The 27,944-nt window shown below is 32.3% G+C and overlaps 1 protein-coding gene across 1 annotated transcript in view; it reads right to left on the minus strand.

Moving 5' to 3' along the window:
* LOC108907193 (voltage-dependent calcium channel type A subunit alpha-1) overlaps positions 1 to 27,944 on the minus strand; it is a 67,675-nt gene that overhangs the window by 21,512 nt on the left and 18,219 nt on the right. The window contains exons 11-22 of the mRNA XM_023455696.1: positions 25,052 to 25,264; positions 24,538 to 24,965; positions 24,054 to 24,472; positions 18,479 to 18,781; positions 18,138 to 18,398; positions 16,995 to 17,138; positions 16,719 to 16,920; positions 13,043 to 13,207; positions 4,836 to 4,946; positions 3,841 to 3,924; positions 3,572 to 3,601; positions 1,049 to 1,231 (exon numbers count right to left, since the gene is read on the minus strand). Coding sequence (XP_023311464.1) covers positions 1,049 to 1,231; positions 3,572 to 3,601; positions 3,841 to 3,924; positions 4,836 to 4,946; positions 13,043 to 13,207; positions 16,719 to 16,920; positions 16,995 to 17,138; positions 18,138 to 18,398; positions 18,479 to 18,781; positions 24,054 to 24,472; positions 24,538 to 24,965; positions 25,052 to 25,264 — 2,543 coding nt within the window. The remainder of the gene's footprint in view (positions 1 to 1,048; positions 1,232 to 3,571; positions 3,602 to 3,840; positions 3,925 to 4,835; positions 4,947 to 13,042; positions 13,208 to 16,718; positions 16,921 to 16,994; positions 17,139 to 18,137; positions 18,399 to 18,478; positions 18,782 to 24,053; positions 24,473 to 24,537; positions 24,966 to 25,051; positions 25,265 to 27,944) is intronic.

Genomic DNA, 27,944 nt, shown 5'->3' on the forward strand with positions numbered 1-27,944 from the left:
GTATGGTAGTATTGCAGAAATTTTTTCATCAAAATTGGCCAGGTAGATTTTGCAAAATTCGATTGTTAATTAAGAAAATACAGAATTATACTTATTTTTCAATTCTCTCTCAGGGTAAAACCAATGATTATTTTGAGTTCCCAATTTTTATACATACCCTTTGGAGTCTCAACTATCAATCCCCATTTAAAAATTTTCGATTTTATCCATTTTAGCAAGAATTAGAATTTTTTAAAAATTTCTTTGAAAAAATACTTATAAACATTTAGAGCTTGAGCTACCATATTTGCATATTCTTCAAATGTAATTATAGGATCAAATAGAGGAAGGATTGACGAACAAAATTCACTTTTGATCTTGTTGATACAATGAATCGTCATCGAGATATGAAAGCTCAAAGTTGAAGTGAGTTTACGGCAAAACGAACTGTACAATAACAATCAAATGTGATTTTGATTGTTTGCAGCAAAGACTTTATAACTATGAAAATTTGTTTAAATCGGAAATGTGTTGTAACAGTTCTGATGCAAAAAAGATTGATACATTTCACAGGAATTGAGCAGAGTCAAAGAGAGAGGAGGGGGGGTGGGGACTATGCGAGCGGAGCAGCATAATTCACTCGCACAACTTCTGTACTTCTATACTGTATTGCAGCACCAATAATGCACATAAAAATTTTGGAGCACTTTTATTTTGAAGAGAATCTCAAAACGAAACAATTTTTCCTTTGACTATTTTCTCTAATGGTAATATTCTCCGAGTTATACATGAAAGAAGGGAGAAAAATGTGCCTTAATTTTTTTTTTACATTTTCTTGCACTAACAATTTTGTACAACTTTTTCAGCGAGCACATATCGCAATTATCATTTTACATAATATTTAGAACTATTTCCAACAAAAATTAGCGTTACTATATAAAACGTCCACCCGGAAACAGATACCGACTGGACTAGTAAGAGAATGAAATAAAAAGAGTAAATAAAAAGGCCACAAATAAAGAATTACGAAGAATGTAATTTTTTGAAGATTATCTGTACTCAAACTTACCTGCATTCCGATAATGGCATATATAAAGAACAGCATAGCAATGAGTAAACATACGTATGGAAGAGCTTTAAAACTTTGGACAAAAGTCCAAAGCAATATTCTTATTGTATACCCTTGGCGAAGTAATTTTATCAACCGTGCAGCACGAAATAACCTCAAACATCCAACGTTTATGAAATTTTCCTGAAAAATACGATATACGAATAAGAACAATCATTTCGGGAAAAAATTGTATTCAAAGCCTATAATAAATTATTTTTTTGGATCTTATAAACTACTTCTTAAAAAAAATATATCTATGCTACGTTTATTAATGAAACATATAAAAAAGCTTTTTATCTAATCTAATTTTATTTTGCTAGAGAATTATGTAATTGAATATTGCTAAAACGCTACGTTGTATATACATTAAAAATGGTGTATGTGTACAATTCGGTGTTCTTTGTAGTGTATCATGTTCTTTTTGTGAAAATACTTACCGAAAGCCAAACATTTTTCCATTTCTTCCAAAATCAACTTTACTAGCATGCTACTCTATTCAATAAACAATTTTTCAAGCAACTTAATACTTTTGTATTTTGAAATTTTTAATCTTTATTATCATTGTTTATATTCAATGTGGTTGTAATGACCGGTCAAACTTAGGAAAAATAATATTAGACGACAACATTCCCATAGAATCGCTGTCGCTCTATTCGTCGTATAAATAAAGATGACAGGGACTTTGTGCGAGACGGCATCTAGTGTTTTGATTCCTAAATTTCATTGGTCGACTTACCATATTAAATATAAAAAATAATATTATATTACAAAAAGTATGTACAGTTTAAAACCGCATCACTTTAATGTCAGCATGTGATAACTTGTAAGGAAAAAAATGTGAGATTAAGAATTAAATGAAAATAAAGCTAAAATCCTTCAAATTTGATTTGAATCAAAGGGTAAGAAATTAGTCTATAAAAAAATGTCATGTGTGCACTCATAACAGTTTTTGAAAGAAATAATCTTCGATTTCTTGAAATTAGACAAAGATTGCTCATGAAAACTATGAAAGGAGATGGTTAAGGAAATTTTGTCCTGTGAGATTAAAGAAATAAAGAATCAGAAATAAAATACAGTTGGAAAATATAGAGACGTTGAATAAGTTCTCGCTGCTTTCCACAGACGGTGTTACCAGAATGTAAGCTTGAAATTCAGTGTATGGTTTTTCGCCGAAGTGTAAATAATTTTTTTTTCTTGTCGAACTTCGTGCAGAAAAAAAGTATTTGCGGGGAATTTTACTGTACTACTTTATTCAAAAGAAATCTGCAGATGAAGCACACAGACTTGAGATTTACGGTGATCATGCTCTGTCGCAAACAACATGCATTGGTTTAGACGCTTCAAAAATAATGATTTTGATGTTGAAGATAAAAAATGCTCTGGGGCATGGAGTTGAAGCTGAGAAACGCCAAACGTGTCTTTGCACGTGTGAACAGCAGCTTCGACCAACAAAGAAAGGTTTTTTACATAGTACAGTAACTGGTGATGAAAAATGGATACGCTACGGTAATCCTGAGCATAGAAAATCATGGGGTAAGACTTTATTATTATTATTATTATTATGAGCTGCTCAAATCAAATGACACCATCACAGGCGATCGCTACCGACTACAACTGATGCGTTTGAGCTAAACATTGAAGGAAACACGGCCGCTATACGAGCAGAGACACGTCAAAGAGATTTTGCAGCATGACAATGCTCAGCCACATGTTGTAATACTGGTGAAGAGCTACTCGAAAACGCTTAAATGGGAAGAAATGGTACAGCACTTTCATACTTATGACGATGCTAAAGAAATGGGACGACTCTTAGAAAGCCTCAAAAGACGTATCGTTTTTCCAAAGTGGAATTAAAATGCCAGAAAGATGGAAAAGTGACATTTTTTTATAAATAAAGCATTAATTTTCATGAAAAAACAGCAAGAACATTTTCAACATCCCACTAATATTTCAAACATTTCTTCCAGTATAATTCGAAGCACTTTGCTTTTGCAGTTTTAAACTGATAACACTTGTACATTAATTTATTTATTATAAGTTATATCTAATTTTTCTATAAAAGTCATGAGTACATAAAGAAAATGCAGAGGAAGGAGTTATAAAAAAAATTGTTGCATGCTGACTAACCTTAAACAAATCAATACCGAGCCTAATACATCTTTACTTCTTCTAAAATTATGATTTCTGTAAACTCAGTCTCTAAGTTACAAAAAAGGGTCCTAACAAAACTTTTCGTCTAGATATTTTATGAACGAATTCCATAAATCACTTTTGCAGAGTAGCTATTGTAATTTTTTTCAAGTATTCTGTATCAAAACTTTACTAAACATGGTACTAACATCGACTTAATTTCTATTTTTGCCATTTTGAGATTTACAAGGTGACATATGAAATTCATCCTGAACTGACTTTATCGCAGCTAAACACTATCCCTAAATACAATTTAGTATACAGTAGAATAGAATAATGAATAACGCTTACCCTTTCTTTATTTAATTGGGCTGCCCTTTCCTTAAATAAAACAGTTTAATGAAAGAAAAGAAAAGAAACATTTTTGTTAGAAGTGCATAAACATTCAAAATGCATCGGTGCACGATAGTGCCTTATTTTTGCATTAATCATTATTTCTATACCTTCCAGATCAGGCGTCGATAAATCTGTGTTAAAATTGTGTTACTGTGGTAAATTGTATATAGTAAAATTTTATATTTATTTATATGAAATTTATGTACGATAAAAGAAATACTTACTCCAAATTCCACCACCAAGGCATCTACAATACTTCCTATCACTGTTATAAAGTCGAACACGTTCCAAGGGTCTTTGAAGAAATTCTAGAGAAAACAACAATTTATTAAAGTACATAGACAAAAATTGCGATTCAAAAAATTATATAAAATGAATTGTGTTGAAAAAAAAAAAAAAATTGTGTTCGATTAATTTACTGTTTTCTAACAGAACATACAAATTTTCTAAAATTCTTTACTAACAATAAAAGACGAAAAAGTAACTAATATCTCAAGAATTTTTTTTACAAATTTTTCTTATTTAAATAAAATTCAATAATAGTTTTTTAAATAAAAGAAAGTTTGCAATTTTATCTAAAGAACAAGTATCTATAATACCTATAAAAAAAAATTGAGCACAAATATATACTCTAGTGACTTCCAATCTAGTAAATGATTCTAATGTTATACCTAATTATTTAGTATTATATAGGTGGAAGAGGATAAAAGGATGTTTTTAATAAATATGAGAACATGCCTCTAATTTAAAAAAAGCAAGAAAATGTTCTAGTAAGTAACTAATTTCATGTCAAAAAGAAACAGTTACTAGAATATAAATACTATAGTCTTTAGCCCTAATGATCTACTAGTAGCTAAACTACTTCCTGTGAAAAAAATGTGACGATTTTATAGTACAGATGAGAAAAGAAAAACTATGGATGGAAGTGTAGTGCAAATTAAAAAATCATGATATATCTCTACTCCTCTAAATGACAAAATAACACTAATTACGTGCCATTTACCTAGAAAATAAACGTAAACTATTCTATCGATTCCTCATTTTTACTTAAAACATATAGTGATATATAAAAAAATTATTATATTTGTATGAAACAGAAACAAGAATCGACTCAGTATCCAACGTATTAAAGAATAAAACTAGAGACGGCATTTCTGTTTCGTACAACGCTGTTATAAATGTTAATAATGTATAAATATATGTGTTATGTAGTTTTTACCTTTATACCAAATGCGATTAACTTCAAAACAGTCTCACATAGGAACAGAAATGTAAAAAGTATGTTCATAGCTGCGAGGATGTCTGACAACAAGGGTGGCGACTCATGGTACTACAAACAACTTCAAAATATAGCTCTACTCTACAAGCATTAAGGCCTACCTCAATTTCTTTGGAAAAGTCGGCAGAACCATTTTTTTGACAAGTGAATTCCGATAAAACACATTTAAAAATATAAAAACATCTTTATCCATCCGCAAATATCGCGATGCAGCATCATTATACTTCCCAGATCAATTTCAATGCCGAATAAGACAATAAGTAATGATAAAAGCATCAGACAGATGTTGCATTTTGTATTTGCGAAGGAGAAGTACATAGAAATAGATTTAAAAATACATTTAAAGATCTTGTTTTACCCTATATTTATTTCTCGTGTTTGTGTATCAATGTAGCAGCATGCTTTAAAACTTCAGTGAGATGCTAGAAGCCATGCAATACGTTTATGTCAAGCAAGAGTGAGATTACACATTAAAGACAAGTCATAAAGGGGACAGTGGAATACGAGGGGATTTTGTACAGGGACTGTGTTGTTAAGTGTATTATTCATCAATAAATAATAATTGCTAAAATTTAAAAACATCAAAGTACACCTTTTATAAACAAACAATGGCGAATTGTAATAATTATAATACCCTTTTAATATAGTTCGATTAAACGTACAAAGGTAAGGATTAAAAATATCATTGAATTTTGAAATTTTAAGACAAATTTTTATACTCTTACTGCAATTTTCATTTTTGCATAGTAATTATTCTAAAACCTTTGCTCTATTTTAGTAGAGATGTAAATCTACCCCATACGACTTACACCAGTATTTTTCATATACAGTGCATCCCAGAAGTAAAGCCGAAAATTCGTATTTTATTTTGTGTTGTATTTTCACAAAAACGCTAAAACACGTCAATTAGTAAATAAGAATTGTCGTTTTGTCACGTTGCTTAAACCTTTTTTGCACAATGTTTCATAAACCTATTACGTCATCGACATTTTTTTAAATGGCACTACCTAATTTTTTAAGCATAAATGGATAGCCCTTTTGAAGGGAAATGCGTCTACTTTACTTTGACAGATGCAAAAAAAAAGCCAACGATTGGAATAAACATGGTTTAAAATAATAACAAAAGTAGGTATCACAAACTGATGCGAGAATAGTGCTATAGCAAAAAATGTGAATTTGTAGATGTTTTGTGTGTTGGTTGATTGTAGGTACATGTCTTATATAGATTGGGTAGGTTCACCCGACTAGGCATCGTTTTAAAGACGACAGTTAGCGAATACGATAGTGCCGCATATCATTATGACAGTTACAAATACCATAACTTTATATTACAATGGTGTTGCGTTTAAGTGCAAAACAAAGAAATAATTTCCTAATTATGGTTGGATACGGAGATAGGATCCGGAGTTATGATGAAGTATGCCAATTATTCAATGCCAAGTTCGTCTTATCGCCAAAAACGCCAACATATCAATACATAAAAACATGTACCTACAATCAACCAAAACACAAAACATCTACAAATTCCTATTTTTTTGCTGTGGCACTGTTCTTGCATCAGTTTGTGATACCTACTTTTGTTGTTATCTTAAACCATGTCCATTCCAATCATTGTTTTTTTTTCGCATCTGTCAAAGTAAAGTAGGCCAAACCCTATATCAACACATTTCCCTCCAAAAGGCTATCCTTTTATGCTTAAAAAATTAGGTAGTGCGATTTACAAAAAATGTCGATGACGTCATAAGTTCATGAAACATAGCGCAAAAAAGTTTAAGCAAAGTGACAAAACGACAATTCATATTTACTAGTTGACGTGTTTTAGCGTCTTTGTGAAAATGCAACAGAAAATAAAATACGAATTTTTTGCATTACTTCTGGAATGCACTGTATAGAGGCAACATCTCAGAGGAATAAGTAAACATATTCCTCTGAGGGTAACACTATCAGAATAAAACAAACTACATATGAGCACAGCGATAGGTAGTGGGAATTAAAGAGGTCATATTTCAACATTACACTGTATAAGCTAGACAGCTGACATACCTTTAATTACAACACCAAATATTTGAATGTATGCACTTACTCCATCATTACGATGCATAATTTTCTTTTATTTGTATTTATTTTTTATTTCACATTTTTTTCACAAAATTATTAGTAGTAAGAGTAATATTACGTTTTTTTTTTCATAGTATTCAATCGAACTCTCTTTTTTTTACTATATACATTCGTTTTAAGTTCTTGTAGTATGCACCACTATTTTCATTTGCTTCCTTATTGCCTACTAATATTATTTTTCGCTTATATTATAGATTCAAATGTATTTTATACAGATATAAAATACCTATAATAGCTACTTCTATTTCTATTAAAAATTATATGTCTAGAAATGAATAGGTCATACTTCAAAGATAGCTTGCTTGATTGAAAATAAACCGATTAGATCAAGTTACCTTCTTTTTAGGTGTAATAGTACATGCTCCCAAGAATAGTATCCTGCAATGTTTTTTTTTTAAATACACATAAATACTTACTAATCTCGTAGAGTTGAATAAAGCACTGTGTTTAGTTTATGAATACCAGTGTCAATGACCCCTGGCATTGACAACATACTATCAGTCCACCTGATGTGATATGACAACATAGTGCTAGGCAGGCAAAAAACAAATGGCCAATGTTAATTTAACAAACCGAGAATAGACAACTTGATGCAAATCACTTTATTTTTATTCTGGGAAGCTACACCATTGGCTAGACCATATTATTTCAAAAAATTTTTAAGTTTTTTTTTTAAACAAAAAGGTATGGGAATCCTTAATTTTGAAAAAAATCAAAATTTTAAATTCAAGTCTACGTTAAAAGAATTAGTTTAGAATATTATCTGTTAAAAAAACGATAATTCCAAGGGATTTAAATCCATAACATAATGATACTAAAAGAGTGGCAATAAGCAATCGTAGCATCGATTTAGATTTCAAGAAAAATAATGGCATACAACACGTTAATTTTTATCTGGTATTTAAGGAGTTCCTAGTTGTTATTCTTACCCGCACGCCAAAGGCTAGGATCTTGAGGAGGCATTCCACCGTGAACATGCCGGTAAATCCCCAGTTCAGGTACTTTAACGTATTGGTGTAGGTTTCGCCTTGCTTGTCATACTGTTAACACAACATAAAAATCGCACAAGGCACTAAGCCACTATATTAAACATGTATATGTAACTATCTAGTAGACCAGAGAGTGATGCAGTCTTGTGTCTTTATACCTAAATGTCTTACTGGGAGAACGGGTTAGTCCCTTGGATCAAACATTTACTTTTATTTTGCCTCTAATTCATCTTTGAATCGCATATAATAAGTGAATGGATTTTTCCATTTTATATTCCTTCTCTTCAATGCTCAGGTCACAGATTAAGTATGTGTATACTTAAAAAAATTGGGTAAAATTGTGTGGGTAAGTTCATACAACATTTTTCTCATTAAAATTACATTTCCAAGATGCAGAATGTTAAAGTTGTTACTTTGCTGAAGGTTTTTCTTAATTATCTTTAAATCGGCAGAAGATTGTTAAAACTAGTTCACAAATATCAACTACGTCTTAAGAAAAAAGTACAAATCATTATATTCCCAACAGCAGTGGCATGGATGTGGGTAATTTGAGGGGTATAATTATAACGGCTTTGCAAATCCCAAAAAATGATATAAAAAAAAGGTTGCTTAGTAGAAAATCGATAGGATGTACTTTTTTCAAGAAAAATTAAGCAAAAGCTCTTTGCTCGCGGAAAGCTGTACATATGATTCAATATAATTTGACAACATATTTTTTAACTTTCACAAGATATCAGGACCACTTCAATCCTTTTTAGCACTGTCGTACAATCGGTGTAGTTTAAGGAGGTTTATCGGGTCCTTCTAAAGTCAAATGAGAATTTCTGTAGATTCGCTAATGATTAAAGTAGTAAGCCTTTAGATTTGGCAATGTTGCACTAGGCTCGATTCAGTGTTCGCTCGCTCGCGTTCGATCATAATGTCACACCTGCGAATTTCAAATAATACGCTACGTCGAGAACTGCGGAGTTGTCGCTATCACGCATAATGAAGGTTAAGTTAATTGTTGCGCATTCTAAGTGGAAAGACCAAAAAAATCTGCAGTCTGTACCAAATCATGAAAAATTATTTTATTAATATCTCGTCTCTTAGATATTCAAACTAGTCATAATTTTTTTGAGGATTTTCTTCATATTAATAAACTTGTATTAATTGTTTTATGAATATTTGTTTGTCAATTACATATTAGATAAACCTCCTTAAATGATTTGGCTGACACGTATTTGGTATATTGTGATTGTAGACGTAATTTTTTAGCATTAACGATGTGATATGTTGAAATGTTTCCTTGTTGACAAATTCCTCATCTCCGTAATTTTCTTGCAATCGACTGAAGGTTTCGAGAAAAAAGTAATTTTTATCTCACACCAGAGCGCTTGTTCATGGTATGTTAATACTGTAGACGAGCAAGAAGCCGCTTTAAATATTGTTGAAGAAATTCCACAGGAAAGTGTAAGAATTGCTGTTAAATTCAATTTTTTAAACTACACCGAACAATAAGAGAACAATAATATGAACCTATCACCTAATAAGAGTCACAAATTTTGCCCAGAATAACAATGCTAGACTACATTTTTGTAATTGGTTCAGAAATAAACAAAACGAAAATAATTTCTGCAACACAGTCCTATTTACTGATGTCATATTTTATAAAAAAAAATGGAGTAATACATCTACATAATAGTCATGAATGGAGTGGCGATAATCCAAAAGCAACAATTGTGTACCATTCCTGGCCTCAATTTGCTATTAATGTATGAGCTGGAATTATCATTGATCATTTATTAGGGACTGTTGAGCTGCCGTCACATTTAAATGTGTTCAGTATCTTAATTTTTTTAAATAAATTGTCAGATCTATTAGATGTGCCCTTGAATATTAAAAGAGGCCTACGCTTTATGCATGGTGTACTCAAACTGAGTAGAAGTTCCTTAATAACCGGTTTGCTGGATGATAGATTGCATAGGCAAGATGTAACTGTAAAATGGCCTGCTAGGTCACCTAATCTGAATATATTTTAATTTGTAATTTTGGGAATCCTATTGATATTCAAATAGTATATATTTTTTGCATTATTTTTAGTTTTGCAAAATTAAAAGGATGTTTAAAAGATGTTGACAACATATTTTCCTTTAAATTATCTGCATCCACGCCACTGCTATTAGAAATAAAATGGTTTCCACATTTTCCTTATGGCTTTATCTTTAGTAAATTTAAAAATTAAGAAGAAAATGAAAAAATAATAATTTTAACACCCCCTGAAATGCAACTTAAATGATAGAAATGTTAAATGAACAACCCCCACTATTTCTCTTAAGAGGAATTCACTCCCCTGTTCTTTTTTAAGTATAAACAAGACACCCTCTATATACACCGTTAAATTCAAATGTCAATTACAGGCAAAATAAAACCTTAAGCTCGTCCCAACATTTTTCTGTAAGCTTTGTCTTGAGAATGGATAAGGTTTACTAATTATTTACAATTAGGTACATATAAGCTTTGTACAAATTTATTTTTGAAAGTTATTTTGGGGAATAGAGGGACGAGTTAACATACTAACTTTTTTTAATTTAAAAGGAGAAAATGTAGCATATACCACCATAATACATGTGTAAATTAAGTTTAAAACCTTATTCTAAGGAAAAACACTTTTATTTTCATAAAATCGAAGATTCATATTTATCATGCGAAACAAATATTTATACATTCATAGACATTACTGTAGTTATTAATTCACAGCATTACAGAATGTACAATACTGGGTGTTTTTATGACTATGTCATAATTTGAGAAAGCCACTAATTTCCGAAACGCAAAATGTTCGAGATTTAAAATTATTCAAAATCCCTAGAATATTTGCCCCTAATTAGATAAATTATTAGCCCAAATTTCGTTTATCAACATCAAACATATTCAAAGGTATTTAATTAAATGTCAAACTTTTTAAAATTTCAAAATTTTCACCCCGTATCACAAAAATTAGTGATTTTAGACCATTTTAGCTTAAAACAACTTAAGGAATAACCTGAAGTGGTCACGTACTTAAAGAACGTTATACATATATTTGGAATTATGCATTGTCAAAGTGTGCAATATTGCTAAACTTGGTAAATAAGAAATTGCCTGATAAGGTGTATAAATATGGTGCTATATGTACATCACAAGAAACTAAGACATTTAAGTGAAAAGGGAAAAGGGGACCTGTACTATCTAACATCTACGGGAATAAGTGTTTTTCTGTGCACTGCAGCCAAGTTCAGCAATGCTCTCCTGAAATTATAGGCGTTTACGGAAGGGACAGAACTTTCCCTACTCGTGAACTCCTACGTCAAAGTAGTCTTGGATTAAACTCATTAATCAGCGGCGTAGTCAGTGGAAACGGGTGGCAAGAGCTTTTTGTAATTATTGAATATAAAAATGAGAACCCTTCACACGTACGCCCCTGTTTATTGCAAAAAAACCAAAGTATATATATAGCCGGACACCAAAAAGTAGTACGACATTCACAGAGGTGCAGCTTGTTCTCAAAATGTAACTGAAATGAAACAATTACACAAACATAAAAGACATGCTATATATGTGTCAGATTTTCTGATGCCTCGTTATATCTAATATCTTTACAGACAGGTACAAGGTAAATTTTACAGGTTTTATCATCTTTCTCTTTCTCTTTAATTGATTTAATATACTTTTTTTGTAATTTAAGCCACCCAATTGTTTTCACAAGTTTGAGTCACAAAATATCAAGTAGAAAGACTATATTTTTTAATTCAATTAATTTAATTCAAATTTAAAACTTCAAGTAGAAAGTAAAAGGTCATATATTTTTTGCCGTCTCTTGCACAAATTTGAAATTTTGAGTTCAAACTAAAAATTTTGAAAATCCAGTCAAAATATCATTTTCAAATTCGAGAATTCGAGAAATTTTATAAGTGGAAAAAAAAAATAAAAAATGTATGGCATTTTTTCCCTTTACGTTTATCAGTAATGTATTCATATATACACAAACAATTATACAAAAGAAAAAACATTTAATTAAAAAGAAAAAAACTATATTTTCGGAAAATTCTAAGGCTTGAACAGTACTTGAATTTTAGTAAAAATAAAAATTAAAAAATTTTTGTAAAAGTAGAACTAACCATTAAAAGAAATTGCAATTCTGAACCCAATTAACAAATTTTAATGACAATAAAAACAATGAAATGTTGACGTGTAATAGCATTTTTTTGTTATATTTCCTGACATAATCGAGACCAAAAATGAAAAATGTAACAACGGGTCAGCAACTAGCTATAAAAAAAATTGTAACATTTTAAAGAAGCAAAATTTGTTTTGTACATTCCATCAGTTTACAGCTACTTTTGAAGTCTGGCATATCCATTCGGATAATAAAAATTTTTGCGGCAGAAAGCTGATAAAACCTGTGCGAGAAAACCGCAACTTCCCCCGAAATTCAACATTAGTGATGTGGTGCTTACAATTTAAAGCCACTTATTACCTCAACACTGATCATGCTCATGAAAAACGACATCGAAAGAATTACTTCCATCAATCTATGTAAAGTATAATCAACACTAACAGATTTAATTAATTTCACTGCTATACTAATTACCTAGATCTAAGATATAAAGACATTATCTAAGAGTTTATTTAAGAACTAGGTCGATTTCGTTTACTGTTGTTTTCCAATAAACTGCCTTGAAGCGTAAAAAAATACCAAAATGTGGTAAAAAATGTTTGTATTGCTTGAATTCATATGCAGAATGGTTGTGCGCAACGCTGACAATAGCATTCGGTGTGTGAATCTTGTAAGAAAGTGTCCCGCATCCAAGGTGCATCGGTAAATCGTTTAGGCTGCCGACTTTTAACTTTTCATAAAAAAATAACCGAAATTCGGAGAGAAATCTACTCAAAAATGACATTAATGCAATCAAATGAACTTAATTTCTCCGAATTTTGGTTTCATGTTGAACAATTCTCGTGAAAAAGTAAATTATATATATTTAAAGTGCATATAGAGAAAACGGACACATAACTTACCTTCATCATCAGCAATAAGGTATTAAAAACAATTAACATCATGATGAAATATTCAAATGGCGTCGACACGACTACCCTCCATATCTTATATTTAAAGCTGTTTCTTTTATTTGGCATGTACCTTTCTAATGGACGAGCTTGGATAGTAAAGTCTATACACGATTTCTGAAAAACGCCCAATACCGTGACAGAAATAACGATGTGTATCATGGGGATTTTGAAGATGGCAAGATATGGAGCCCAAATTACAAAAAAAGTTGGTATTAACAGATCTCAGATATACTTCTCAGTTTTGAGATATTCTGTGAAACAAATTTATAAATTTTTATTTTCATTTCGTTTTTCATATACTGATATCAGCCTGGTTTTTTTAAATTCAACTTTGTTTTGAGTCTGGGTGAGATATAACTTGTAAACATATATTGTTTCTTTAATGACATTGCTGATCAATGCTTACTAGCCCAAGGCATTAATTTGTACCTGCTGGCAGAGAGTGACCTACTAATCTGTAGGCACTACGAAAACATGACCGATTTTGCATTAGATGTAATAAACCTTTTAATCAATGATATTGTGGAAAACACCTACTTTGCCAGCTACATACTCTACCCAGCCATTGAATTACATCTGTAATATCTAGTAAACAGTTAAGATCACTCATTAGTAGACTGGTCTAGAACTTATTAGTAAGGCATGACATTTCAGTCTGAAAGCAGAGGCGTTTGCGCGTAGATTACCTAGTGCGTTTATAATAATTATTTTTATAATATTGTGAAATGATTAGAATGGATGAGCTCTGGCAAATATCTGGAACATTACATATGTCTCCACAGTAGATTCTTTAAGCGATGTCGGCAATGGGGAAAAAAATTTCTTTTATAACGATAACGATTGGTCGACGTCTAATGACTTTATAGGTGCATATTTGAAGTAATCTCTAAAAGCAGTTAATGAATCCATGGGAGCACAATTGCTATGGATGTATCTTAATCTGGAAAAATCTGGATTTTTTTCTCAAAACATTGTCAAACTTGTCTCTGACGTAAACGCTTTTCTCGTCACTTAAGGCATACTGTTTGTATATCATTGTGCTTCAACTGGATTATCTTGAAATTTTATTTGGCTCTTCCAAATATACAGCGGATTCTTTGGCATCAAATTGTAAAATTACGGATTTTACTTTTTGAAAATGTTTAAAATATAAAATGATGCCTCTAACTATGTCCCCCATCATGTAAGAATGTGTTGTGGAGGTTCTGGAATGCCAGGACACTGTTGGTGGAATTGACGAATACGTTTTGAGGATTTGAGCAAAACTGCCTTGGTCTGTGCTATTAATTCATCTACATTTGGGTAACACCGAAGAATTGTTTCTGTTACAATTGTTTGTTAGTACTTAATTTCGACACACCTATGTATTTATTTTTTTAAGACACAGAAAAAATCTCGTTGCTAAAGATGCGATGTAACTGGATACTACCTACCTACTGCTGTCGTTAGAATGAGGATTATTGCCGATTCTGGTATTATTTTGCATTCCTAGCGGTGCGGCAGCGTGGAGTACCTACCCAGCCCTACGTTAGTGGAAACGAACTAAAAATGTAGTGCCTTACTTATTACAACTCATCTGTATACTGTAAGTGAAATGATTAATAAAAAATTGAACTATTAGGAAAGATATTGTTGTATTACCATTCACAATTTACCACACTTTCCATTCGAGACTGCAAAGCTGGAAAAAACCAAATCCATCCCCGCTGAAGTCAAGGAGGGCTCCCAAAGGACCTACCCCAGCACAGCGACGAAACACGCGGCGAGAAAATTGGAAATTTCACCCATCTTTCCAAAATTCCGTTGTTGCGCTCAAAACTGATCCAAGTAGCCCGAAAATGTCCTATCCATGATAGTCTATGTTGATAAGGACAGATGCCATCAACAGCTCCTTCCAAGAGGCGTAGGAAAAGCAAAAAATCACTTCACTTTCAAAAATTCCCGCCATAGTATCCGAAAACCCATGCAGCCTAAACTACCTCAACACAGCAGCCCATATTCCCGACAGTTTGAAATGAGGGCCGCGTAGCCGTTTTAGGTCAGAATTTTGGAAATAAAAAAAATGCTCCGAATTTTGTGAGATCCATCATTAATCTAGTCAACCCAAAAGGATGTCACAGTTTTAATATGTCGAAAATGTAAGCCGCGGAATCCAGCCAAGGTCCAGAGAAGCCGTTCTAAATCGAAGCCCGCAAGAGAGCCACCTGCGGAGAAGGATGAAATGTGAACGAACATCAACCCTGGGAATCGGCAGATATATAACCAGGGATCGAATTCTGGCCAGCGTTTGCACATGCTCAAAATTGTTCAAGTTTTCTTATGTAAATGTAAATATATGCTATTGTTGTTATATTTATCCAAAATAAACAATTAAATACAAAATTTTAGAGTTAGATTCTCTCCAAAAGCCACAAACCTGAGAGATTATATCCAAAAAAATCATTCTTAGGAGCTCCTTAGCTCTGTTCTTCAAGCAGTCCATCTAGGTATGTCCTAACTATGGCGAGGACCCTGAAAAATGGTAAACCAGCTTCTAAAGCTGCAATTCACTAGCCCTCCTATGAGGCGCAGTACAAAAGCTCCTAAAGCTTGTAGGTACTCCAAAGAAACCTAATAGTCCACATATAAGACTATAGAGTCCCAGAACTTGAAGTGCAAATAATCCTAAGATTAACTTTTAGTACAAAAAACTATACAGTGTCAGTCAAAACCTTAAAACTTGAACTCATACAGGGTCAGTTGAAAGCCTACTTGAACTAACATATCGAGTGCAACATCCTGTGTGTTGGATCAAATTAAAGTGTGGATCATCTTCCTTAGCAGACCAACAACCTCGACATCCATGGAGGAACAATGACGGTCTCACAGTCATTCACCCCTGGGAGTCCTTCTGGTTATCGTCAAGGAGTACGAGCCAACTGGAAACCCTTTATCAGCAAGCAGGCGACTAACCTCCCAGCCAGCACTGCAGGTAAAAAAGGAGCCAGATTGTTCCAGCTAACACCATACCAATGCAAGAGGAGACAACAACAAACAAATCAACCCGATCCGGTAGGAAATTTCAAAATTGGATTCGGATCCAAAGATTCAAGAAGAAAATAGAAAGATTATATAAATTTTTTATTTACCAACCTTTCAATTCAAACTAAAAATTTCAAGTTCAAACAAGAAGTTCAAACATGAAATTTTGATTTTAATGTTAAAATTCCATGTTTGAGACAACAAAGGTAAAACACAAAGACATGTTCCCAAATTTATTTGAATTATGGTATAATTTATACACATTTAGAGAGGGTTTTTCATGAATTTTTAGAGTCCTGAGGATGATATCAAATAAAGCAAAACATCGATGAAGAATTAAAAATTTTTTTTTTTTTAATTAATTTCACTACATCTCTGATACCTGAAAAATTAAAACAGAAAATTGAGAAATCTGCTTTTCTCAAATAATGTATATTAAAACTTAAAAAACCGAGATCTCTTGCCATTTTACCGATCCGATAGCACAACATTCTTCTAATTTGGGCCACATTTGAGCTACATCTTTCGACATCCCCATGAAAATTCAAATATTTTCAAATTTTTTGGTTGTTAAATGAGTTAGTATAACAAAAACGTGACTTACTTGATTTTTATCGATCTCACCACTCTGAAGCTCGGCCTCTCCCTGCTCTTGAAACGTGATAATGATCAAGGCTACGAATATATTTACAAAGAAAAACGGGAACACTACAAAATATACGATATAGAAAATGGACATTTCTATTCGAAAGTTCTGTATAGGGCCTTGATCCTCATAAGTGGCAGCCATCGAGTTTTGCAGAACCCTGGAAGTAATGCGATTCGTGAAATTCGGGGCACAGCACCTTTTTAAAGCGTGTATTCAAGCGGGTCTACTCACTGAGGCCATCCTTCTCCCGTCTGAACGGCAAAGAGTGTCAGCATGGCCATCGCCACGTCGTCGTAATGGAATTTTTGTGACAACCATTCGCGCTTTTCCACCTCAGGCACATCGCTGTCTTCCTCATATACAAAAAAATGACCCCTGAAAAATGTGAGTAAAAAAAAATGCAATTATATCATGGTCCTATAACAGCACAAATGCTGCTTGAATGTGTCATACTTGAAATTCGTGTTTGTACTAAAAATTTTGACTTTGAAACATTGAGTTTAAAGTGCAAATTTTAAATTTACGAGATTTTGAATTTGAATATAAAATTTCAAGTTTAAATTCAAACTTTACGTTTTAATAGAAATTTCATTTTTCATTTATCATATTTCAAGTTTGAAACACATTTTTTACTAAAATCGAGACTTCAATCGAGACCTCAAGATTGACTCAAACTCGAAGTTTCAGGTAGAAACTTAATATTTTCTATTCAGAATATTTTAAATTAAATCTAAAATTTTGGTTCAAACACAAAGTTTCTAGTTCGATCCTGAAACTTTTTTTTTGTCCAAATTTCAAATAAATTTCAATTTCGAGATAGTTATTTTGACATTTCAATTCCAAATTTTGAGTTTCAAATCAAAATTTCAAGTCTGAGAAGAAATTTCAAGCTGTAAATATGAAATTTCAAGTAGAAAGACCATATGGTTTTGTATACCAAATTTCGAATTCAAACTCAAAATTTAGAATTTGGAACACAAAATTTTGAGTTTGAAAAATGTAATTTCAAATCTAAAATTTCAAGAATAAAGTAGAAATGTTACATAATTTTTATCTACCAAATTCTGTGCATCACATATTATTTGAAATTTTATGTTTCAAACTCGATATTTCCAGTTTTTATTTTATTTTATTTATTAAAGAAAAAACATAGTGAATAAAAAAAACTGAATTTCCCAAAGTATTTAAAGAAACGTGAATATTTGAATTTTCAATCAAAATAATATTAACAATTAAAAACACTTCTTGCAAAAACAGGGCCAAATGTCGAAAGAAACTGGTACTCGAAAAGTTTTTTTCTCGGCCCGCTTCATGTGTAGATTTAGGATTAGCAAACAGAAATTTTTAAGTGACATAATTTCTAGTGATACTTACTGGCAGGTTGCTTCTGTAAATTTGCTACCATCAGTACAATAAAAAAATTTTCCGTTAAATAGTTGAACGGCAATCACAGCGAATATAAATTGGAATAATATGTACACTATAAGAATGTTTATCACATTTTTTAATGAGTTCACGAGACAGTCGAACACCGCCTTCAGTTTGGGCACTCTTTTAATTGTTTTTAAAGGTCTCAACACTCGCAACACTCTCAACGATTTTATCGTCGACAAGTTCGTGGCCGCTGGACGTTTCCTAAAAAAAAAACGGACATACACAATGCATCACCGTAAAAAACTATTCTAGTTCAAACATGTATTTATTAGATGACTTACGCAAAATCGAAACCCATGGATACGAGGGCGCAGATCACCACCACGGCGTCCATGATATTCCACAATTCTCTGAGGTACGACCCGGGATGCAGGATCACCCCCAGGTCGATTATCTTGAGAAACATCTCGACCGCGAATACCCCCGTGAAGGCGTAATCCAGCTTGTCTAGGATAGTGTTGCGGAACGCATTCTCATCCACCGGGTCCTCCGCTGCTAGGGCCATGGAACTCAGACAGATGACGATCATAATAAAAAAATCGAAATATCGCAGGTTTACGATCCAATGTGCACACCTTCGTACACTGCAAACGAAAAGACAGATCACTGATTTTTTTTTAATGAAGACAACTAAGTTAATTTCAAAATATTTTATCACGTTAATATCATAATTTCTCAAATATTAATCTAGAGAAAGTAAATTTAGTTAAATCATGTTATTTTATCCAAAACCCATCCTACAGTCATTGAAGCTGAAAATCAGCTGTAACCTCCAAATTCTTTGAAACTGCATGGATTTGCATGAAAATTTAGAATAAGGCTCATCTTAGGCTCAAGTTCAAAAGTGACATAAGCCCGATTGACGCTTTCTGTTTTTAGGGGTAAAAACTACCCCTAAGTGAAAAAAATTGAAAAAAGTAAGTTTTAAGCATTTTATTGATAAAAATCTTGTTCAAACACAAAGATTATATAATATTTCCATGTTCTCGAACATGTTTTATGATATATTTGATCTTTTTGACCCCTTATTTAACCCTTAAAAACTACCCCTATGCAAAAATAATATGATAAAAAACTACTTTTTAAAGATTTGGAATGATTAAATCGTGCAATTATTTAAAATAAAAGTTACCTTATAGCCAATAAAAGAAATTTTCCCTTTCAACCCCTAAAAACCACCCCTGTATTGATAAAAATAATAAAAAATTACTTTTTAAAAGTTTGGAATGCTTTAACGGGGCAATTATTTAAAATAAAAATTCCCTCATTGCTTATGAAAGAATTTGTATCTCATAACACTTTTCAACCCTTATAAATCACCCCTGTGCTAAACAAAATGATAAAAAATTACGTTTTAAATCTTGGAATGTCATAATTGTGCAATAATTAAAAATAAAAATTCCCTTATATTGTTTATGAAAGAATATTTTACTTTTGCCATTTTCAACTCTTATAAAATACCCCTTTACCAATATTAATGTAAAATATTTTTATTATAATCGATTTCTAAATATAATCAATCATAAAAAAATTGCTACGCTGGATATAAACTTTTATACACGCTGACGTGCACTTGAATCCTAACATTTTGCTCCAAAAATGAGAAAGCCTATATTGCTCCAAAAAAATGTCATTGGTTTTTTTACTATAACTCGGTTAATTTTGAAGCAAGCTATCCTACAAAAAAAGCATTTTAAAGATAATTTCAGGAGCTGTAAGATCGTCTGCATATAAAACCTTTTAAGTCCTTCGTTTTTTACTTAAGGGACTTTAACATAGACAAAGACGATTTAAGAAATTTTAGATTAGGCAAGTATGAACCCCATAAGAACAGACCTCTGAAAGTAATTTTGAAGTCAGTTGAAGATGCAAAAATTGTTTTGAAGAACAAAAATCTTGTGAATGTTCCTAGTGTTAGAATATACGGTGATCAAACTAAAATGCAAAGAGATTACTTTAACTGGGTAAAAGGTGAACTACAAAAATTTATTCAAAATGGAGATGATAGCAAAACTATAAAATTTGTGAATAATAAACCAACTATTGTTAACAAACAAGATTATCGAATAGTCAAAAAAAACTAGTTGCAAGCCCTGATATACCACTGAACGTTGATATTATATATCTTAATGCTCAGAGTGTGTTAAGCAATATAGACCAAATACGTCACAGTATTGCTTACTATAATCCAAAAATAATACTATTGAGTGAAGCAAGAACAACAGTTGATGTTGAAGACAATGAACTTAAAATTGATAATTACAGGTGTATTAGGTGTGACTCACATAGTAGACATACTGGAGGTGTGTTAATATATATATATAAAACAATTATGAGCTGTCTGGTGTGAAGTCGTTTGTAATGCATGAAAACTATTGGTGTAAATTTGTGAAAATTGATATGATGTCTTCTAAATGGTTGGTGGGTTGTCTTTATCATTCTCCATCGAGCTCGGATGCAAGATTTATTGAAGACTTTGAAGAAATATGTGATAACTTATTTTCTAATAATAGATGTGTATTGGTAGGTGATTTCAACATTGATTTGCTGCGATCTAGTTTCTATTCTGATAAAATAAGACAATTAATTGCACTGTATAGTATAAGTCAACTTGTAACAAAACCTACCCGAGTTACAGCTACTAGTGAAACACTAGTTGACTATGTATTAACAAATCAAAATAATATAATAGCTCATGTGTATGATTATCCTAAGATAACAGATCATTCAGATTTGAGTGTTGATTTGGGTAATTGCTCTTGTACTAATGATCAGTTAAAGAAATACAGAAACTTTAGCGAAAAAAACCTAAACAACATAAAAACAAACTTAATGATGTGTGACTGGAATTTAGATACAACGGATATCGAAAGGATATTTCAAGAGATTTCAATGAATTGTAACTTGGTAGTTGATGACATTGCTCCTATACAAACTTGTAAATATAAAACTAAAATACCTTGGTTTGATAATGAGGTTTTTGATAAAATTAAGGACCGTGATAGAGCTTACCAATCTTTTAAAAACTGTTCGGATAATGAAAAACAATATAAATGGGAAATCTTTAAGGTGTATAGAAATAGTGTTGTCAATCTTCTAAAGCGCAAAAAAGAACAATATTATTTCAACAAAATTGATATGTTTAAGAATGATACAAGGGAAATGTGGAAAACTTTGAAGAATTTAGTTAATGTAAATAGTCAAAATATGAATAGTAATATTTCATTTGATGAGGGATTAGAAATTAGGGTACTAAAAAATGATGTAGAGATTGCAGAAAATTTTAATGGTTATTTTGTTGATAGTATTGGAGATATTACAAATAGTATTATCGCCAATAATGGTAATGGGTATGGTTTATATAATTATAATTTGTATCCAGCGTTTGATGAATTTAGGACAGTAACTATGTCAGAATTAAGTAAGATTATAAATAACTTGGATAATAGATACTCTGTGCATGATGTGATGAACCCCAAAATATTAAAGGAAATATTTAAAGCAATTGGTCATGTTATACTTAACTTTATAAATACGTCGCTGCGTACTGGGAGGATCCCGAAGTTACTGAAAGTCTCTACAATCATTCCAATACAAAAAATTGTTAATACAACTAAAGCTAATGAATTTCGACCGGTTAATACATTGCCATCAATTGAAAAAGTACTTGAATTAGTGGTATATGAGCAATTGCTTGAACATGTTGAAAAAAATTCCATTTTAATAAATATTCAGTCTGGTTTTCGACAAAAGCATTCTTGTGAGTCAGCTCTTCAATTAACCCTATGTAAAATAAAGAATGATATTGACAATAATAAGTATGTGATTGGGATATTCTTGGACTTAAAAAGGGCTTTTGAGACAGTGGACAGAAAATTGTTGTTAGCCAAGATAAAACAGTATGGCGTTGGGGGAAGGGTGTATGGTTGGTTTGAGGATTATCTCCAAGATCGGAAACAAAGAGTTCGTTTTAATGAAGCTGTATCTAATGAAATAAACAATGATATAGGTATACCTCAAGGTAGTGTCCTGGGTCCTCTTCTCTTTATATTATACCTTAATGATATCGAACTTTTTATAGATTGTGAATTTATTAATCTTTTTGCTGACGATACATTCATAGCATGCAGTGATGTTAGCCTCGAGAAAGCAATACAACAAACAAATAGGATATTAACAGCTGCAGCAATATATTTTACAGCTAATAAACTAAAATTGAATATTCAGAAAACTAAAGCCGTAATATTTACAACTAAATATAAGTATCGTATGATGGATGTGACTGGAATTAAATTGCATATAAGTAATGAGAATATAGATATAGTATCCCATATAAAGTATTTGGGTTTTCAAATGGATAGTTTTCTAAACTTTGATTACCATTTGGATTATATGCAGAAAAAGATATCTAAGAAACTATATTTTTTTGGCAGAGTATCTCAGCATTTGACAACTCAAACCAAGATTACAGTATTTCATTCTATTATTCAGCCACATTTTGATTACTGTGCATCAGTTTTATATATGTTTAATCTTAATAAACTGAATCAATTACAAAAACTGCAAAATCGTGCCATGAGGATCATACTAACAGCAAACCGCCGTACACCGATAGTAAATATGTTAAAAACTTTAAATTGGTTGTCAGTTGAACAGAAGTTGTATTTCTCAACTATGGTTTTTGTGTATAAAATAGTTAACGGATTGGGACCAGAATATTTCAGTAAATATGTTGTGTTTGGTGGGGATGTCCATCATTATGATACAAGAAATAATAGAAACCTATATATTTCTAAAACAAATTATAGAGGTACAATGAATTCTTTATTCTTTAAGGGTTTTAATGAATTTAATAAACTCCCACTAGAGGTAAGAAATGTGGAGTCCTTGAATTCCTTTAAGTGTAGACTAAGAAATTTGATTAACTGATTGTTGGTGGCTTTTATATGTATGTATATATGTGTGTATATATATGTGTGTATATGTGTAAGTTATGGGTATAATGTAGTTAATGTGTTTTAGGCTTAGTCAGATGCATGTATATTGAATGGTGTATTAGGGTCAACCTATTTCAATAAACAGATGTATTATATTAATTTTAATTCCGATGGAAATGGTATAGTATTCACTGCTCATTTTTCCTTAAAAAATATGAGCCACCCATCTGTTTTTGACGATAACACCTTCAATTTTGCTCCAATTAACTTTTATAAGTGCTCATTTTGAAGGTCTTTTTGAGTACTACAAAAAACTTCCGGAGTGTTATACACGTAAAATTAATCCTTTTTCCGTTATTTGACGTATACATCGATTTGAGTATTCCCCCCAAAACAAGTCCCCTTCCACTAACCATATTTCGCTTTGTATAGGACGTACAACACTTTAAAAAAACGATTTTCTTTGTTTATTTATAAGCTACATTTTTGTTCATTACACTTTTTATAATAAAATGCGTAGTTTTTGAGTTATTCATGAAAAATACTTTGAAAAAGTGTTTTTTCCCTCAAAATTCCAAGTTTTCAATCGTGAATAACTAAAAAACTATTGATTTCTCGAAAAAATATTTTTTGCTCAAAATTTAATTCTCTATCGATTTCCAGCGTTATTATTTTTTTTAAATTTCCACCCCCCAGAAGGGGTGTCAACTCCCAACAGGGTGGAAGCGTCAATCGGCGCTATGTCACTAATATTCATTGACCTTTTCTCTAACTATCTGCCAAATTTCAAGTCGATCGGTTCAGTTTCAAAGAATTCAGAGGTGAAAAGCTACAATGACTGTACTATGCACAGAATATTGTTTCTGGAATATTTAAATCTTAAAGAAACGTTAATAAAGGACGAATATCACACACTTACGGATTAGTTGAAGAAAGAATGAACATGCTGGAGTACGGCAACATCGGTTTCGGGCCAATAATCTCTTCCTCCTCCTCGGGTTTCTCCTCCTTCTTTTTCCGCCCCCTGACAGGACTCGGAGGGCACACCTCCACCCTGGGATTAGAACCTTCCAACTGCAAGGCCTCCATTTCCTTCTCCAACTCCAAGGCTTGCTTCTCTTTGTTTTCCTCGGCTTGTTCTTCTTCGGCGGCCGTCAACTCCTGAGCGTTAGCCAAGTTATCGACCGCAATGGCCAAGAATACGTTGAGCAATGTGTAGTTGCCGAAAAGCATGAGTATTATGAAATATAAGGAGTAAATCATGCCGTTCTCGTGCGGGCCGCCCAGCGCATTGATGCCGTTGTACATCACCTCGTTCCAATCCTCACCGGTCAGAATCTGAAAGAAAAACGTTACTTTTCCATAAAGAAAACAAGGTATATCCTTAATAGAAGTTCTCTTACTTGAAACACCGTCAACAACGCGATGGGGAAGGTGTTGAAGTTGGCGTTGGGAGTTCCGCCCTCGAAGTTGAACTGTCCCCCGAAGAGCTGCATCCCGAGCAACGCGAAAATGAGAATGAACAAGAACAGAAGGAACAACAGGGAGATGATGGATCGCATCGAGTTGAGCAGCGAAATGACGAGGTTGCGGAGGGACGACCAGTATTTCGTCACTTTGAATATCCTCAACAGCCTGAGGGCCCTAAGTACGGACAGTCCAAAGGACCCTCCTTTCACCGCGGACCAGATCACCTCGAATATAGACCCCGATATCACGACGCAATCGAAGCGGTTGAAGGCAGACTCAAAGTATATCCTTGGCCCCAGGGCGTACATCTTTATGAACATCTCTGACATGAACAGACCTAAGAATACGAATTCGGCACAATCTGTAAAAAAAAGATATATTGTGAAAAGTTTTCGTTATCTAAAAGTATAAAAATTGATAATAAAAAAAAACTTATGTAATACTTACATAAAAAATTGGTCAACCACTTGGGTTGCCCATGGAACTCGACGGCAACGCAAATCGTATTTAAAAAGACAAGCATTATAACAGACCAATAAAACCACTGTGTCTTAATCATGTGCCTCACACCAAATCTGAACCTCTTTTCGGCCCTCCAGAACCGGGCGCATCCTCCCTGCCCTTTGACCCTTGATTTTAAATATGACGTCCTCCCGAAACCTGCCAACAATACTTCAACTTCAACATTGGAAATGGTTTTATTTTGACTTCGGGCGATAATGTCACATCAATTTTGTATAAGTGTCGTCATAGTCAAAAAGTTTGCTTAATTTTCATAAACTTGCAAAATAGACGATTCTTATACAAAAACTTCTTTATTAGAATTAATTGTAACTTATATAAATGAGTTTATTTAATTAAAAAATTGTTTATGATTGTGATACAGGTTTGAGACACTCCCTTTTGATATAATTATTAATTACAAATTAAAATAAATTTATAAAAAAAGTTTTAAACAAATGAAAACTGTAATTTTAAATTAATTCACCGAGTGTTTTACATATACAGGGTGTTTTTGAAAAAGACATTTAGGGACTGATAGAATATAAAAAAATTATACTTTTTCCCAAGGACCATGAGAAGAAAGCATTATTCCTAGGTTTTTGAAATACTACGCTTCAAAGAAAATTTTTTAAAATAAATAAATTTTTTTCCTTAGAAATTCAACGCTACCGGATATTTTGAAGAGTCAGTATAATCACCTTGTAACTTCTTGTAGTGTTTCCAAGAAAAAAGATATATTTCGTTCTATTTGAAAAACATTTTCGATTTATTATTTTTTAAATTTCACTCTACAAAATGTAAAATAATTCTCAAAAAGAGTTTATGGGATTTTTTTGTTAGGAGTACAATTTTAATTGCAAACTAATCATGGCAAGTCTGAAAAAATCAATGGCATGAAATTTAGCAATTTGTTAGAGGTACCAAGGGGAATGACTAGAAAAAAAATTGGTTTCTAGAAGTTGCTTACAGTGGCGGCTTGTCAGATGACTTCACCTAAAACTTCAATGGTTGTGCAATTTAAAATTATTTTTAATTTTATATAAATTTATAAATATATATTATTATATAGATATAAACAGAATAGTTGTGTGGTGAACGCCTTCTAAAAAAACATTGCCTTCGTTGAGCGCGAACATCAACCTCATACTATACAACTTATAGTATACGCAAGTGACGCAGATCGAAATCAGTCTGTGTTTCGCTTCTCTACGAAGCGTTGTTTACGGCGGTTGTCATGGTAAAGAGGCGGCCAACACGGGAGTAACCTACGGCGTGGGGGAACGAGTGACATGGATATTGAAACAGCATTGTCATCGCCCATCGTCTGCCTTTAAACAGTTTATATGATACGCGCGCCCAGTGCATGATTATAATTGTTCTTAGTTAATATTTGTTTTGTATAATAATTGTAGAAATGTTTCCTATGTATGAGCCAGTAGGTATTTTATTTGAAACGTCATTTTCCAGATGGAAAATTGAGGACAAAAGGAATTTTTTAAATTGTGAGACCTGTGTCTTATTCTCTCGATATGGAAATAAGGGGAAGTCAAAAGACAATGTGTATATTCGGAAATTTCGAAATAAATAGTATTCGGAGTATAAGTGGTTGTGTGGAAGTGTTTATTTAAAACAACTTTTCTGTATGCAGTGTTTAATTGTGGTTGTAAAGTCGGGTTTCTGTAATAAGGGATTTAACAATTTTGGGAACGTCACGGGAAGTTGTCATAACCACAAAGCTTCTTTGGAACATACATGTAGGGTGTGCGTTAATGTTCGCAGAAGTCCACAAGTCAAACTAGTATTTCTATTTTAAAAAAAATCTAAATGAAGATCCTTATCACGAACGTCAGTTTTCGGTAATATTGCCAATGCAACTAAAAATTTCCAGATTCATTTAAAGCCGTTTGATCTTGAAAATATGAAAATATTTGCTGCAGTGCTTTTTTTTCCTTTTTGGCAATCAATGAATATGCTTCACCTATTCACAATATCAGAAGCCGCCACTGACTAACTATAACCTTTCTTAGAAGGAACTGTACAAATAAATATTTTCCATGAAGAAAGGAGGACAGGAGAATAAAATAAATATACGGTTAGTCTCAAACCCAAATCTTCGCGCTAAGAAACACTGCTTATTTCGCCACGACAGCTTTCGTAAGATCGAATTTTCGGAATTTGGTTATATACTACTACACTACTGAGTCTCTTTAAGTACATAGAGACTTGGCCAAATAGATGACCAACATAGTGCCGCCTCCCCTTGTGAGAAAGGCTCATAGTTAGCAAACTCTCAAAACTTGACCTAAAAATTCGTGGTTGAGGCACTGGATCTCAAAAACAAAAGTGGATAGACGCACGGCCCATAGAAAAAATCAAATATTTTGACGTTCTATCAGCTACTGAATTTATGAGACCGTTTTCTAAAACATCCTGTATAACGTAAAATGAATATAATTTCTACAAACAGAAAAGTCTTTTCAATTATATATACAGTGTGTAACACAGATACAGGCTGTTGAAGCTTAAAAAAAATGTTATATCCCTAAATATTTTCTGAAAATTTGCATTCAAAGTGGAAAAGTTAAGGGGGTATAAAGGGTATTGCGTTTAAATGTGATACAAACCTGTAACTTCTTTATTTTTTTGGTCTATTTCAAAATTTTTTTTAGAATGTAGGGTAAAAAACTCTAACTGTGATACTGCAGTTTTTATTAATGCAATATACAGCCAACTAGGACGCGTTTTTTGACGTCAAAACAGTTAATTGGTATTAGCGATTTTTTTCCAAAAAACAGATTAAGTATTCTCATTCAGCATCCCTTAAAAAGTCTTATCA

The sequence above is a fragment of the Anoplophora glabripennis genome, unplaced genomic scaffold, assembly GCF_000390285.2.
Source record: "Anoplophora glabripennis isolate ALB-LARVAE unplaced genomic scaffold, Agla_2.0 scaffold87, whole genome shotgun sequence".
Lineage (NCBI taxonomy): Eukaryota > Metazoa > Arthropoda > Insecta > Coleoptera > Cerambycidae > Anoplophora > Anoplophora glabripennis.